Source organism: Asterias amurensis, chromosome 22, assembly GCF_032118995.1.
Source record: "Asterias amurensis chromosome 22, ASM3211899v1".
Classification (NCBI taxonomy): Eukaryota; Metazoa; Echinodermata; class Asteroidea; order Forcipulatida; family Asteriidae; genus Asterias; species Asterias amurensis.
This window is the reverse complement of record NC_092669.1, coordinates 6,383,283-6,397,125: the sequence shown is the minus strand read 5'-3', so window position 1 is coordinate 6,397,125 and position 13,843 is coordinate 6,383,283. Positions and strand designations below refer to the sequence as shown.

The 13,843-nt window shown below is 37.4% G+C and overlaps 1 protein-coding gene across 2 annotated transcripts in view; it reads right to left on the bottom strand.

Annotated features, from left to right (window-relative positions):
* Positions 1–13,843, bottom strand: part of LOC139953820 (low-density lipoprotein receptor-like) — a 48,276-nt gene that overhangs the window by 18,439 nt on the left and 15,994 nt on the right. For both annotated transcript variants that reach the window (XM_071953390.1, XM_071953391.1), the window contains exons 3-8: positions 12,776–13,015; positions 12,327–12,486; positions 11,418–11,545; positions 10,779–11,039; positions 9,040–9,147; positions 846–1,043 (exon numbers count right to left, since the gene is read on the bottom strand). In XM_071953390.1, the coding sequence (XP_071809491.1) occupies positions 846–1,043; positions 9,040–9,147; positions 10,779–11,039; positions 11,418–11,545; positions 12,327–12,486; positions 12,776–13,015 (1,095 nt within the window). The remainder of the gene's footprint in view (positions 1–845; positions 1,044–9,039; positions 9,148–10,778; positions 11,040–11,417; positions 11,546–12,326; positions 12,487–12,775; positions 13,016–13,843) is intronic.

Sequence of the window (13,843 nt, the reverse complement as noted above, 5' to 3'; positions counted from 1 at the left end):
GTAGTTACCGTTCCCCATAACGTGGTCATAGTGTGAGCCAGCCCAGTGAAAAATCTTGCACTAGGAGTCCGATCCCGTTCCCAACTATCCACTGCCTTCTCTTCACTATTTATTGTAGTCTACCTCCATCTTTTGAAGGCAGTGATGGACACTACTGGTAATTTTTTACTCAAACTAATTTTTAGCATAAAACTTACTCGGTAACAAACAATGGAGAGCTGTTGATAGTATAAAACATTGTGAGAAACGGCTCACTCTGAAGTAACGTAGTTTTCGAGAAAGAAGTAATTTTCCATACATTTGATTTCGAGACCTCAGAATTAGATTTTGAGGTCCCGAAATCAAGCATCTGAAAGCACACAACTTCGTGTGACAATGGTGTTTTTCTGCTATTATTGTCTCGCAACTTCGACGACCAATTGATCTCAAATTTTCGCAGGTTTGTTGTATTATGCATGTTGAGATACGCCGAATGAGAAGACTGGTCTTCGACAATTACCAATAGTTTCCAGGGTCGGTCTGCCCCATTACGTTTCAAATAGCTGTGACGTCATTCCAGGGGCTCACCCGGGTCAGCCCCAAGTGCCCTGCTTGTGGAGTGGGTCACTTTGGGGCTGGCCTCGGGTGCATGACGTCACCACGAGACTCGTTCGATTAGCTCTTATCAGGGGCGCACCGCGGGGTTGACACAGGGAAGCTAATCGAACGCACCTACAGTTTTTAAAGATAACATCTGTATATTATTTCAGCCCAAAGATACGCGTTTGGAGTTTCATTTTACATTACTTTTATAGTGACACAGATTCTCTGTGTTACAACATTTTGTTTTTGTTTTGTAGGAATACCTTCGGCAATGCACATAGTTGCTTCTCCCGACCATGTCAAATCCGATCTGCAAATCCGTTCGATAGATCCACTGACTCTGTATCCACTTGGGCATGAGATCACCACTTGTTCCCCGGGTTGGTAGATATCTTTATCCGGTACAAAAGTTACGCTATCTTTTTGGTCACTGGTAAACATACAGCCAGCATCTGAAGGATCTATGACAAATAATAAAAACCTTAAGAGCACCGATTTCACAATCTTGTGTTTCTGGTTAGCAGAGTGTGGGTTCGAGTCCAAGTTGTGACACTTAATGTCCCCTTAAGCAAGGCACTGTTAAGCTTCGTCTTTCGAAGGGGACAGAACAACGTCAGACCCGTGTGTTGTGTAATGCACGTAAAATAACTTAAGTATTGTTTCGTAAAGTTGGGGAGGTGTTTCTGTCTGCTCTTCCTGTTAGGCTTCTGAAGGATATTACCCAAGCATACGTCCGTACGTACGGACTGTGAAGGGGTAACCCTGTTTCAGCCCTACTGTACGTTACAATGACCCCTGGAGAAACAATGATTGTTGCCAACACCTTCAAGTGACTTTCAGGCCTTGTGTATAAAGGTCAACATGGGGTCAAAGTTGTTTCAAACTAATCTTGAATGCCCAAGGAGTCTATAACTGAACAAAAACTGATAATCTGTTTTTGTATAGTTCTTGAGATATGGTCCCACTTCCGGTTGACCAGGAAGTAGGGGTCAACTTTAGGTCACGGTTTTTTAAATTTAATATTTTATGCCTAAGGAGTTTATAACTGAAAATATTTTGAAAATCTGCTGCATAGTTATTGAGATATGGTGACACTTCCAGTTGACGCGGAAGTAGAGGTCAACTTGAGGTCACAGTTTTTTCAAATTAATCTCCAACCCCCAAGGAGTCTTTAAGAACAAACAGTTGAAAAGTCGGCCGTGAAGTTCTTGAGATATGATGCTGCAAAGATTTCCCAATTTATATGCAAATGAGGGTCACTGGTGGTTAATTAATAAATAATTTTAATATGTTTTATGATAGGAATTAAGCTAAACATCCTAAAGCTTCCATTTGATATTATTTTACGTGTTTAAAAACACATAATTAATTTGTAGGCTACTCCTTTATTTTCCTACTCCTGTCGATAGGGGGCGCTCTTATGAGACATTTCAATTGCAGGAGTCCGCACCGTAATGTCTGTATCTGACTCTGTATCTGTATGTGTACGTCCCAGAGACCAAAACTGTTATAAAAAATGTCAAGCTATAACTTAACTTCCCCTATATAACACGGCCCAGTTTTATGGCTCTGTCTGCTTCAACCAAACTCTGCCCATTTATTATACAACCACCATTCTCCGCTTACTGTGCAGGCACTGAATATCAGTGCAATTAGTTCAAAGCAAAGATTTCCCCTCATGTACTAACTATCTTTTTTGACTTTACATGTTTGAAGTGCAGGCCTTACCAAACCTACTTTTCAGGGCAAAATTACATGGTTCTCATGACCACCAAAATCTGCGCTTACGATCACCATTTTCCGCTTACTGTGATGTGCAAGTTTGGAAAATAATGTGCGAGCTTGGAAGCACACAAACAAAAGGAATCCCTGCTATAAGCAGTCTATTTCGCTTGACGTAAGCGCAGAATTCAATGCTTCTGCAGAGCACTGAATCTTTTTCATTAAGCAAGTTCCCATCATGACTCGACTAGTCGCACCTCAAACCTAACTACGACACTTGTCGAGATCATATACAGATTCTCAAGATTTGTGCGGTTATGTGCCGCAAAGGCAATATTAATTATGTTGCGAATGGGTGACTAGTGAATTTTACTACTCGACTAGTCGCACTTCAAACCTGACTACGACACTTGTCGAGATAAAATACGATTTCTCAAGATTTGTACCGCTATGTGCAGCGAGGGCAATATTAATTATGTTGCGAATGGGTGTGACTAGTGAAATTTACTACTCGACTAGTCGCACTTCAAACCTAACTACGACACTTGTCGAGATAAAGTACGGATTCTCAAGTATTGTGGCGCTATGCCGCAAGGGCAATATTAATTATGTTGCGAATAGTAGTGAGCAACACAACTGGTTCACCAAACAGGTAGTCGGGACAAATTTTTAATTATGTTGCGAATGGGTGTGACTAGTGAAATCTACTACTCGACTAGTCGCACTTCAAACCTAACTATGACACTTGTCGAGATAATTATCTACTTTAAAGTATAGATTCTCAAGATTTGTGCCGCTATGCCGCAAGGGCAATATTAATTATGTTGCGAATAAGCAACACAACTGGTTCACCAAACAGGTAGTCGGGACAAATCTTGTAGTCGATGTGTGGACACGATTATACCGGGAGTAGAGAAAAACAGTAGTCGCAACTCAAATAATAATTTGTAGTCGAGACTTTAACACTAAAGCACAGTAGTCACTTCTGCCTACTTTTGTCACAAGTAAAACACGGGTTTTCCTTCGAATGCAAATCAAATTTTTAAGTCACTGTTTTCGCAGTGAAAGTTTCGCAGGAGTTGAGCAATTAGTCAACTGTAGCAAACTTTTTGATGCGAATTGTGACGTGAAGAACACACTCCCTGCTAAGCTGTAAAATACGCTTAGCGTAAGCACAGTTCCCTGATTACGTAAGCGCTGCGATTCTTTCTTTTAAAAGCCATTGGCCCAGGACCACACTACATAATAGCTTTTTAAACACAAAAAAAAAACAGCTTAACCATGCCTCATGTCCAAGTTGTGAATCCAGGTGTTCTGCTCAATTTCTGCAATTTTTGTAAAGCAAAATGTTTTGCCTGTTTATTATAAGCAGCTCTATAAAACTGAGCCACTCAACCACCAATTAACGTCAGCATAATAAAATCTCTGCTTTTGTATTCCTGTCAAAGAGTTTTTGTTTGTCATGGTCTAATTTCCGAACGTAACGCGAAATACTGGAATTAGTTTAGGCAAATGGTCCCCGGCGCGAACAAGTTGACTTTACCCGTAAATAATTCCAAATCCCGGGCGGTCTATTTTCGTCGTCCACGCTCATCGCCTGAAATGAACCCGGTCCACGACGCACCATGCTCAGGCTTGTACAATTTTGGGAACAAAAATTAGAAAAAAACTTCCTCGGAAATACAGGTTTTTTATAATAATTACACTGTTTCTATAAGTTCTGATGCTTTTTAAATGACCATCAATACAATATATCTTAATCTAAAGCAGTTTCGGGAAGTGTACAACATGTAATTTAATTTTAATCGAATAAAATATGTTTTGGAAAGCTGGGTTTGTTTACACTTCAAGAGCCATTGTGTTTGTGCACAGACACAATGCGTGCAATACATGACGTCATGGTGACGTCGTCCAGAATGTTAAGTCGGAAATCACATTAACAGGACCTGACTAGTGTATAGCTGAAACAAGTTTCAGGATCGGCGGTTATTTTGAGATATGGTGTTAACTATGTTTGCTAATTAAATATTCATAAGCTTAATTAAGGCTTATTAATTAACAATTTTAGCATTTGTTTACGATAAGAATTAAGCTTATGTTCTAAGCTTCAATTTGGTACAATAAACTCACTCTTTCGTATTATGGTTTAGGAGATTAGGCTGCCGCAAAAACGTGTACAAACGCTATGGGATTTAGGGAGAAACAAAGAATAACTAGACATTAAGTGTTTGTGAACAAACACGAAGCTGTTCCGTGTTGTTTTGCTTGGATTATGTGCTTCACTGCCCAAGGAAAAAAGTTGTGTAGCTTTTGTTATAAAGTCTTACTTCCCGGTTGACACGTTAGTAAAGGTCAACATGGGCCTACAGCTACCAAAGATTAATCTGCAATGCCAAGGATTCTATAAAATCGGTTGTGTAGATCTTGATATATAGTCCCACTTCCGGTTGACCCAGAAGTTGGTGTCAACTTGGGGTCACAGTTTTCCAAAGCTATTATTTATTGCCTTAGAGTCTATAACTGAAGTTTGAACATTAGCTTTTTACTTTTTTAGATATGGGCTCACTTCCGGTTGACCCGGAAGTAAAGGTCAACATGGGGTCAAAGTTGTTTCAAACTAATCGTGAATGCCCAAGGAGTCTATAACTGAACAAAAATTGATAATCTGTTGAATAATTCTTGAGATATGGTCCCACTTCCGGTTGACCAGGAAGTAGGGGTCAACTTGAGGTCACGGTTTTTTAAAAGTTAATATTTTATGCCTAAGGAGTTTAAAACTGAAAATATTTTGAAAATCTGCTGTATAGTTCTTGAGATATGGTGACACTTCCGGTTGACGCGGAAGTAGAGGTCAACTTGAGGTCACAGTTTTTTCAAATTAATCTCCAACCCCCAAGCAGTCTTTAAGAACAAACAGTTGAAATGTCAGCCGTGAAGTTCTTGAAATATATGATGCTGCAAAGATTTCCTAATTAACATGCAAATGAGGGTCACTGGTGGTTAATTAATAAAGAATTTTAATATCTTTTATGATAGGAATTAAGCTAAACATCCTAAAGCTTCCATTTGATATTATTTGACGTGTTTAAAAACACATAATTAATTTGTAGGATACTCCTTTATTTTCCTACTCCTGCCGATAGGATGCGCTTATGAGACATTTCAATTGCACGATTTCTGCACGGTACTGTCTGTATCTGACTCTGTATTTGTATGTGTACGTCGCAGAGCCCAAAACTGTCATAAAATGTCAAGTAATAATTGCCCCTACAGAACACGGCCCAGTTTTATGGCTCTGTCTGCTTCAACCAAACTCTGCCCATTTATTATACAAGTATCCATTCTATTACTGTGCAGGCGCTGAAATATCTGTGCAATTAGTTCAAAGCAAAGATTACATATGATAAATTTCCCCGCGCACAAGCAAAAATATCCCTGCTAAGCTGTGAAATATGCGAGCTTAGAAAAGCACACAAACAAAAGAAATCCCTGCTATAAGCAGTCTATTTCACTTGACGTAAGCGCAGAATTCAATTCTTCTGCAGAGCACTGAATCTTTTTCATTAAGCAAATGCCCATCATGACTCGACTAGTCACACCTCAAACCTAACTACGACACTTGTCGAGATAAAATTCAGATTCTCAAGATTTGTGCCACTATGTGCCGCAAAGGCAATATTAATTATGTTGCGAATGGGTGTGACTAGTGAAATTTACTACTCGACTAGTCGCACCTCAAACCTGACTATGACACTTGTCAAGATAAAATACGGATTGTCAATATTTGTGCCGCTAAATGTGCCGCTATGTGCCGCAAAGGCAATATTAATTATGTTGCGAATAGGTGTGACTAGTGAATTTTACTACTCGACTAGTCACACCTCAAACCTGACTACGACACTTGTCGAGATAAAATATGGATTGTCAATATTTGTGCCGCTATGTGCCGCAAAGGCAATATTAATTATGTTGCGAATGGGTGTGACTAGTGAATTTTATTACTCGACTAGTCACACCTCAAACCTGACTACGACACTTGTCGAGATAAAATACGGACCGCAAGATTTGTGCCGCTATGTGCCGCAAAGGCAATATTAATTATGTTGCGAATGGGTGTGACTAGTGAATTTTACTACTTGACTAGTCACACCTCAAACCTGACTACGACACTTGTCGAGATAAAATATAGATTGTCAAGATTTGTGCTGCTATGTGCCGCAAAGGCAATATTAATTATGTTGCGAATGGGTGTGACTAGTGAATTTTACTACTCGACTAGTCGCACCTCAAACCTGACTACAACACTTGTCGTGATATAGTACGGATTCTCAAGACTTGTGCCGCTATGCCGCAAGGGCAACATGGGCAATATAAATTATGTTGCGAATAGTAGTAAGCAACACAACTGGTTCACCAAACAGGTAGTCGGGACAAATTTTTAATTATGTTGCGAATGGGTGTGACTAGTGAAATTTACTACTCGACTAGTCGCACTTCAAACCTAACTATGACACTTGTCGAGATAAAGTACAGATTCTAAAGATTTGTGCCGCTATGCCGCAAGGGCAATATTAATTTAAGCAACACAACTGGTTCACCAAACAGGTAGTCGGGACAAATTTTGTAGTCGATGTGTGGACACGATTATAACGGGAGTAGAGAAAATTAGTAGTCGCGACTCAAATAAGAATTTGTAGTCGCGACTTTAACACTAAGCACACTAGTCGCCCCTGCCTACTTTTGTCTCAAGTAAAGCACAGTTTTTCCTGCGAATGCAAATCAAAATTTTAAGTCACTGTTTTCGCAGTGAAAGTTTCGCAGGATCGAGTTGAGCACAATTAGTCAACTGTAGCAAAATTTTGTATGCGAATTGTGACGTGAAGAACACATTCCCTGCTAAGCTGCAAAACACGCTTAGCGTAAGCACAGTTCCCTGATTACGTAAGCGCTGCGATTTTTTCCTTTAAAAGCCATTGGCCCAGGACCGAACTACATTATAGCTTTTTAAACACAAAAGCAGCTTAACCATGCCTCATGTTCAAGTTGTGAATCCAGATGTTCTGCTCAATTTCTGCAATTTTTGTAAAGCAAAGTGTTTTCCCTGTTTATTATAAGCAGCTCTATAAAACTGAGCCACTCAACCACCAATTAACGTCACCATAATAAAATCTCTGCTTTTGTATTCCTGTCAAAGAGTTTTTGTTTATCATGGTCTAATTTCCGAACGTAACGCGAAATATTGGAATTAGTTTAGGCAAATGGTCCCCGGCGCGAACAAGGTGACTTTACCCGTAAATAATTCCAAATCCCGGGCGGTCTATTTTCGTCGACCACGCTCGTCGCCTGAAATGAACCCGGTCCACGACGCACCATGCTCAGGCTTGTCAAATTTTGGGAACAAGTTTAGACTTGTGCTAGTCGGTGACCGTAAGACCTCTTTGTATATTGAACAAAAAAACGCAATAACACCGGTCGAAAATGGGATAAGGACTTGGTCAAGTCAACAATTTACAATTTTGACTACTCAAATCAAGTTTTACGCCGTACCCATGATCTTTGAAAAATCTTCCCCGGAAAAACAGGTTTTTTAAAATAGTTTCTATAAGTTCTGATGCTTTTAAAATGACCATCAATAAAATATATCTTAATCTAAAGCAGTTTTGGGAAGTGTACAACATGTAATTTAATTTTAATCGAATAAATTATGTTTCCGAAAGCTGGGTTTGTTTACACTTCAAGAGCCATTGTGTTTGTGCACAGACACAAAACGTGCAATACATGACGTCATGGTGACGTCGTCCAGATTTTTATGTCGGAAATCACATTAACAGGACCTGACTAGTGTATAGCTGAAAAAAGTTTCAGGATTGGCGGTCTACTTTTTGAGATATGGTTTTAACTTGGTTTGCAAATTAAATATTCACAAGCTTAATTAAGGCTTATTAGTTAACAATTTTACATTTTTTTACGATAAGAATTAAGCTTATGTTCTAAGCTTCAATTTGGTATAATAAACTCACTCTTTCGTATTATGGTTTAGGAGATTAGGCTGCCGCAAAAACGTGTACAAACGCTAAGGGATTTAGGGAGAAACAAAGAATAATAATAATAATAATAATAATAATAATAATAATAATAATAATAATAATAATAATAATAATAATAATAATAATAATAATAATAATAATAATAATAATAATAATAATAATAATAATAATAATAATAATAATAATAATAATAATAATAATAATAATAATAATAATAATAATAATAATAATAATAATAATAATAATAATAATAATAATAATAATAATAATAATAATAATAATAATAATAATAATAATAATAATAATAATAATAATAATAATAATAATAATAATAATAATAATAATAATAATAATAATAATAATAATAATAATAATAATAATAATAATAATAATAATAATAATAATAATAATAATAATAATAATAATACTAATAATAATAATAATAATAATAATAATAATAATAATAAAAATAATAAAAATCTCGACGAAAACAATACCTGTTCCGACGGACTGTCGGAACAGCTAATAATAATAATAAAAATAATAAAAATCTCGACGAAAACAAAACCTGTTCCGACGGACGGTCGGAACAGCTAATAATAAAAACAATAAAAATCTAGACGAGAACAATACCTGTTCCGACGGACGGTCGGAACAGCTAAGAATAATATTACAAACGTTTACATACCTTGAGAACATATTGCAGATCCGGGAGGACACAAACATTCAAACCCGTTGATGATGTCCACACATGTCGCTCCAGTCTCACACGGGGAACTTTCACAATAGTCGGGTTCTAGTTATCACAAAATGAATCATTATTTTGAAAAAGTGAAAACCAATTTATGACAGCAATTTTATCTTAGATAGGCAGGCATCGGGCTAAGTGTGTTTTTTCAAATCCCTGCAAGTCTTCTGTCAATTCACTGCAAGATTTCAATCAAATCGCTGCAAGATTACTGCCAAATCATTGCAAGATTTCAGTCAAATCACTGCAAGATTTCAGCTAAATCACTGCAATATGTCAGTCAAATCACTGCAAGAATTCTGCCAAATATCGCAAGAGTTCGTTCAAATCACTACAATATTTCAGTCATATCACTACAATATATCTGCCAAATTATTGTAAGGTTTTGTTCAATCACTGCAAGATTGCAGTCAAATCAGTGCAAGACTTCTGTCAATTCACTGCAAGATTTCAATCAAATCGCTGCAAGATTACTGCCAAATCATTGCAAGATTACTGCCAAATCATTGCAAGATTTCAGTCAAATCACTGCAAGATTTCAGCTAAATCACTGCAATATGTCAGTCAAATCACTGCAAGAATTCTGCCAAATATCGCAAGAGTTCGTTCAAAACACTACAATATTTCAGTCATATCACTACAATATATCTGCCAAATTATTGTAAGGTTTTGTTCAATCACTGCAAGATTGCAGTCAAATCAGTGCAAGACTTCTGTCAAATCACTGCAAGATTTAAGTTAAATCATTGCAAGATTTCTGTCAAATCAGTGTAAATTTAAGTTAAATCATTGAAAGATTTCAGTCAAATCACTGCAAGATTTCAAGACTGCAGTCAAATCAGTGCAAGATTTATGTCAAATCACTGCAAGATTCAAGTTAAATCATTGCAAGGTTTCTGCCAAGTCATTGCAAGATTTCAGTCAAATCACTGCAAGATTTCAGTTAAATCACTGCAAGTTTTCAGTCAAATCCCAGCAAGATTACTGCAAAATCATTGCAAGATTTATGTCAAATAATTGCAAGATTTCAGTCAAATCACTGCAAGATTTCAGCCACATTACTGCTTTATGGGAGTCAAATCACTGAAAGAATTCAGTTAAATCACTGCAAGATTTTAGTCAAATCACTGCAAGATTTCAGCCAAATATCGCAAGAGTTCGTTCAAATCACTACAATATTTCAGTCATATCACTACAATATATCTGTTAAATTATTGTAAGATTTTGTTCAAATCACTGCAAGATTGCAGTCAAATTGGTGCAAGACTTCTGTCAAATCACTGCAAGATTTAAGTTAAATCATTGCAAGATTTCTGTCAAATTGTTGCAAGATATTTTTGCAAAATCACTTCCAAGATTTTCGTTAAATCAGTGAAAGCTTAAAGTTAAACCTCTGCAAAATCTCCGTTAAACGACTGCAAAATCGCCGTTAAACGACTGCAAGATTTCAGTTAAATCACTGCAAGATGTCTGTCAAATCATTGCAAGATTTCAGCCAATTTGTTGCAAGATTGTTCTGCAAAAAAATGTCAAAGGTTTGTTATTTTACACATTATTCTAGGATACTCCAAGTGAAAATACTGGTCTTTGACAGTTTCCAAGTGTGTCAATTGTGCCCCTAAAGAGTTGAACCAATGTTAACGGTCATCAAAACTCCTCGATAATTATGGGCAACTAACCTAATTGAATGTGTAGTCCTGCAGCCCGTTCGAATACGCGTGCCCCAAAGAACTGCTCCCCTAGACCATTTATGTTCACCCTAAGAAGAGCTACATAGTTCCAATCAGTCCAATATATTTCATCTTTGTAAACAGCCAAATCAAAAGGATGGAAAGGGAGATTAAGCTCCGTCAAATTTTTGACGACCTGCCGTTTTTCTCCAAGAAGATCACTTCGTTCTATCAAGTCGAGGCTGGCGTCGCACCAATACATCATGTTATCTGTAAGATGGCAAAGAAGATACGAGGAACATTACAAAAGTGGTAATAAAAATCGCGTCTGTGGGATCACAGATTTACATAAAACGGTCTATAGTTGATGTTAGTAGAAAACATCCCTTGAAGTATTGCTGTCTGGAACGTCATATTTGAGGAGAAGCGCTTTTTGTTTTTAATCGGTGTCATCCAAAATATGGACTCGTTTTTTTCACTATTTTCTCGTGACCCAGATAGCCGATCTCAAACTTCACCAGGTTTGTGAGTTTATGTACATGTTGGACTACAGTAAGTGCTCACACTGCCAGCAACTGTTTTGTGAGCAAAGAAAAAAAATGTAATGTTTATATAATGAGATATCAAAGACGGGGTAAAAATCCTTACTTTCGTGATCGACTAATATTCCGTTTGGCCAGCCCAACTCTCCTTCAATCAGGGTTATCCTATTTCCCCCGTCTAGATCTGCCCTCTCAATCTTAGGGTAATCCCCCCAGTCGGTCCAGTAGATGAACCTGATGAGGACAAAACAATATACTGGTAGTTATTCTAATTGGTGTAAAACTTATACTTAAAGGGCGCAGTGGACACTATTGATAATAACTCAAAATATTTGTTGGGCATATGTAAAACCTTACTTGATTACGAGTAATGGGAAGAGGTTGAAAGTAAAAAACATTGTGAGAAATAGCTCCCTCTGAGGTGACTTTTCGAGAAAGAGATGATTTTCCACGAACTTGATTTCGAGACCTCAGATTTAGAATTAGTGAAGGTACACTAATGGTAATTGGTAAAGACCTGTCTTCTTACTTGGTGTATCCCATCATAGCATAAAATTACAAACCTGTAAAAATTTGGGCTCATCAATCGGTCTTTTATTTTTTGATTGAGGAATTACCTCTTTCTCAAAAACTACGTTACTTCAGAGGGAGTTGTTACCCACAATGTTTTTACTATCAACAGCTCTCCAATGCTCGTTACAAAGTCAGTTTTTAAGTTAATATTGGTTTTAAAATAACAACAACAACAACAACAACAACAACAACAACAACAACAACATTAACAACAACAACAACAACAACAACAACAACCACAACAACAACAACAACAACAACAACAACAACAACAACAACAACAACAACAACAACAACAACAATAATAATACTAATACTATTTAAAATTTACATTGCGCCCCTTACATACAAAATTATCAGAGGCGCAGAACACATTTTGAGTAACTACCAAACGTGTACCTTCCCTTTAAAGGCGATAGCTCAGTGTAAAGTAAACCCTTACCCCGATAGATGGTGAACAACGATGGCTCTAGGGGATCCAATATTTTCAACGATAACTTCTTTGTTTTCTCCATCCATAGTGGCTCGCATAATGTGCATATAAACCATATCCGTCCAGTACATCATGCGAGAAGTCAGGTCCAAACTCAAACCATCCGGTACTGTAAGGGGAGGAGATGCAGATTATTGTCTTAGAAAACAACAAAGTATCACAAAGGCGCGGTCACACAGGCCTTGATTAACGGGAACGAAAACGAAAACGTTAAAAAAATGCACGCCCTCGTATTCCGAATGGAGCAATTCAACCAATCGAATGTGTTCTCTTTGCGCAGTATCGTTATCGTTTTCGTTACCGCTGAATTTTCTGAGTTTTTTCTTAGTGCAAATCAAGCAGGACAACGTGGCAAACCAATTGTGTTCACTTTTAACCAATGCATAATATAGTCTCACCTCTAAGGCTTTCAACGAGTGTCATTTGATTGCTGCCGTTCAGATGAGCTCTAGCTATCTTTGAAGACGGCACACCTTGAACCTCAGTCCAGTAAACCATTTCCATCACTGGGTCGTAGTCAACGGCCAATGGACCCTTTAAGCCACTTAGAGGGAGCGGTGTCAAATCGACAAGGGCCTTGCCCATGCTTCCCGCATAAATGCTGTTATTAAAAAGATCAGCGATCAATGCAAAATCACCTGCAAGTATAAGCACAACACAAAAAAAGGGGGGGAATGAAGAAATTAAAATTATGAGCTCCCATCATCGGGCCGTTTAACAAGAACAGTCAAAACCACAAAACAAACAAAAAGATAATTGTGTTTATGAAGTGCAGATATTGCGAGAATCATGTAAGTGCACATGGCGTGTCATGGCTTAGTAGTTAAGAGCGCCGGATTCAAACTCGTGGGTTTCTGATCATCTGGAACCAATTTCATAGAGCTGCTAAGCACAACAATTTGCTTAGCATGACATTTCTTCCTTGATTAAAACAGGATTACCAACCAAATTTCCATTTGTTGCATTTAGCTTGTTACTGGTATTCAGCTGTTGTTTGCTGATACTGAAAATCACGTGGAAGTTTGGTTGGTAATCCTTTTTTTTATCAAGGAAAACATTTCATGCTGAGCAAATTGTTTGTGCTTAGGCTGCAGCTCTATGAAATTAGGCCTAGGTCTTTACGCTTTGAAGAAATGTATAGCTTTATATTGGTCTTTGGATGATTACTTTATTGCAGAGTTATGGTCATCCAACGCCTTTGTTTGAGTGTGTACTGCTATCAGTACACGTTGTTAAGGCAAAGTTTATTTTTTTAGTTTCGGAACCATTCTACCGTTTTATTTCTATATAACGGTATTGATGTATGCCATGAAGCTAATACTAGAAATTTGCGTTACAAAAGGTGGTCGCGTTTTTCCTAAAATCCTTAACTTATATTTTCACGCAGGAAAAGTATCCCTACTATCAATGAATAATCTCAGAAACGTTGTGACAGTAACGCTTCTCACATTCTTTTTTTGGTTTTT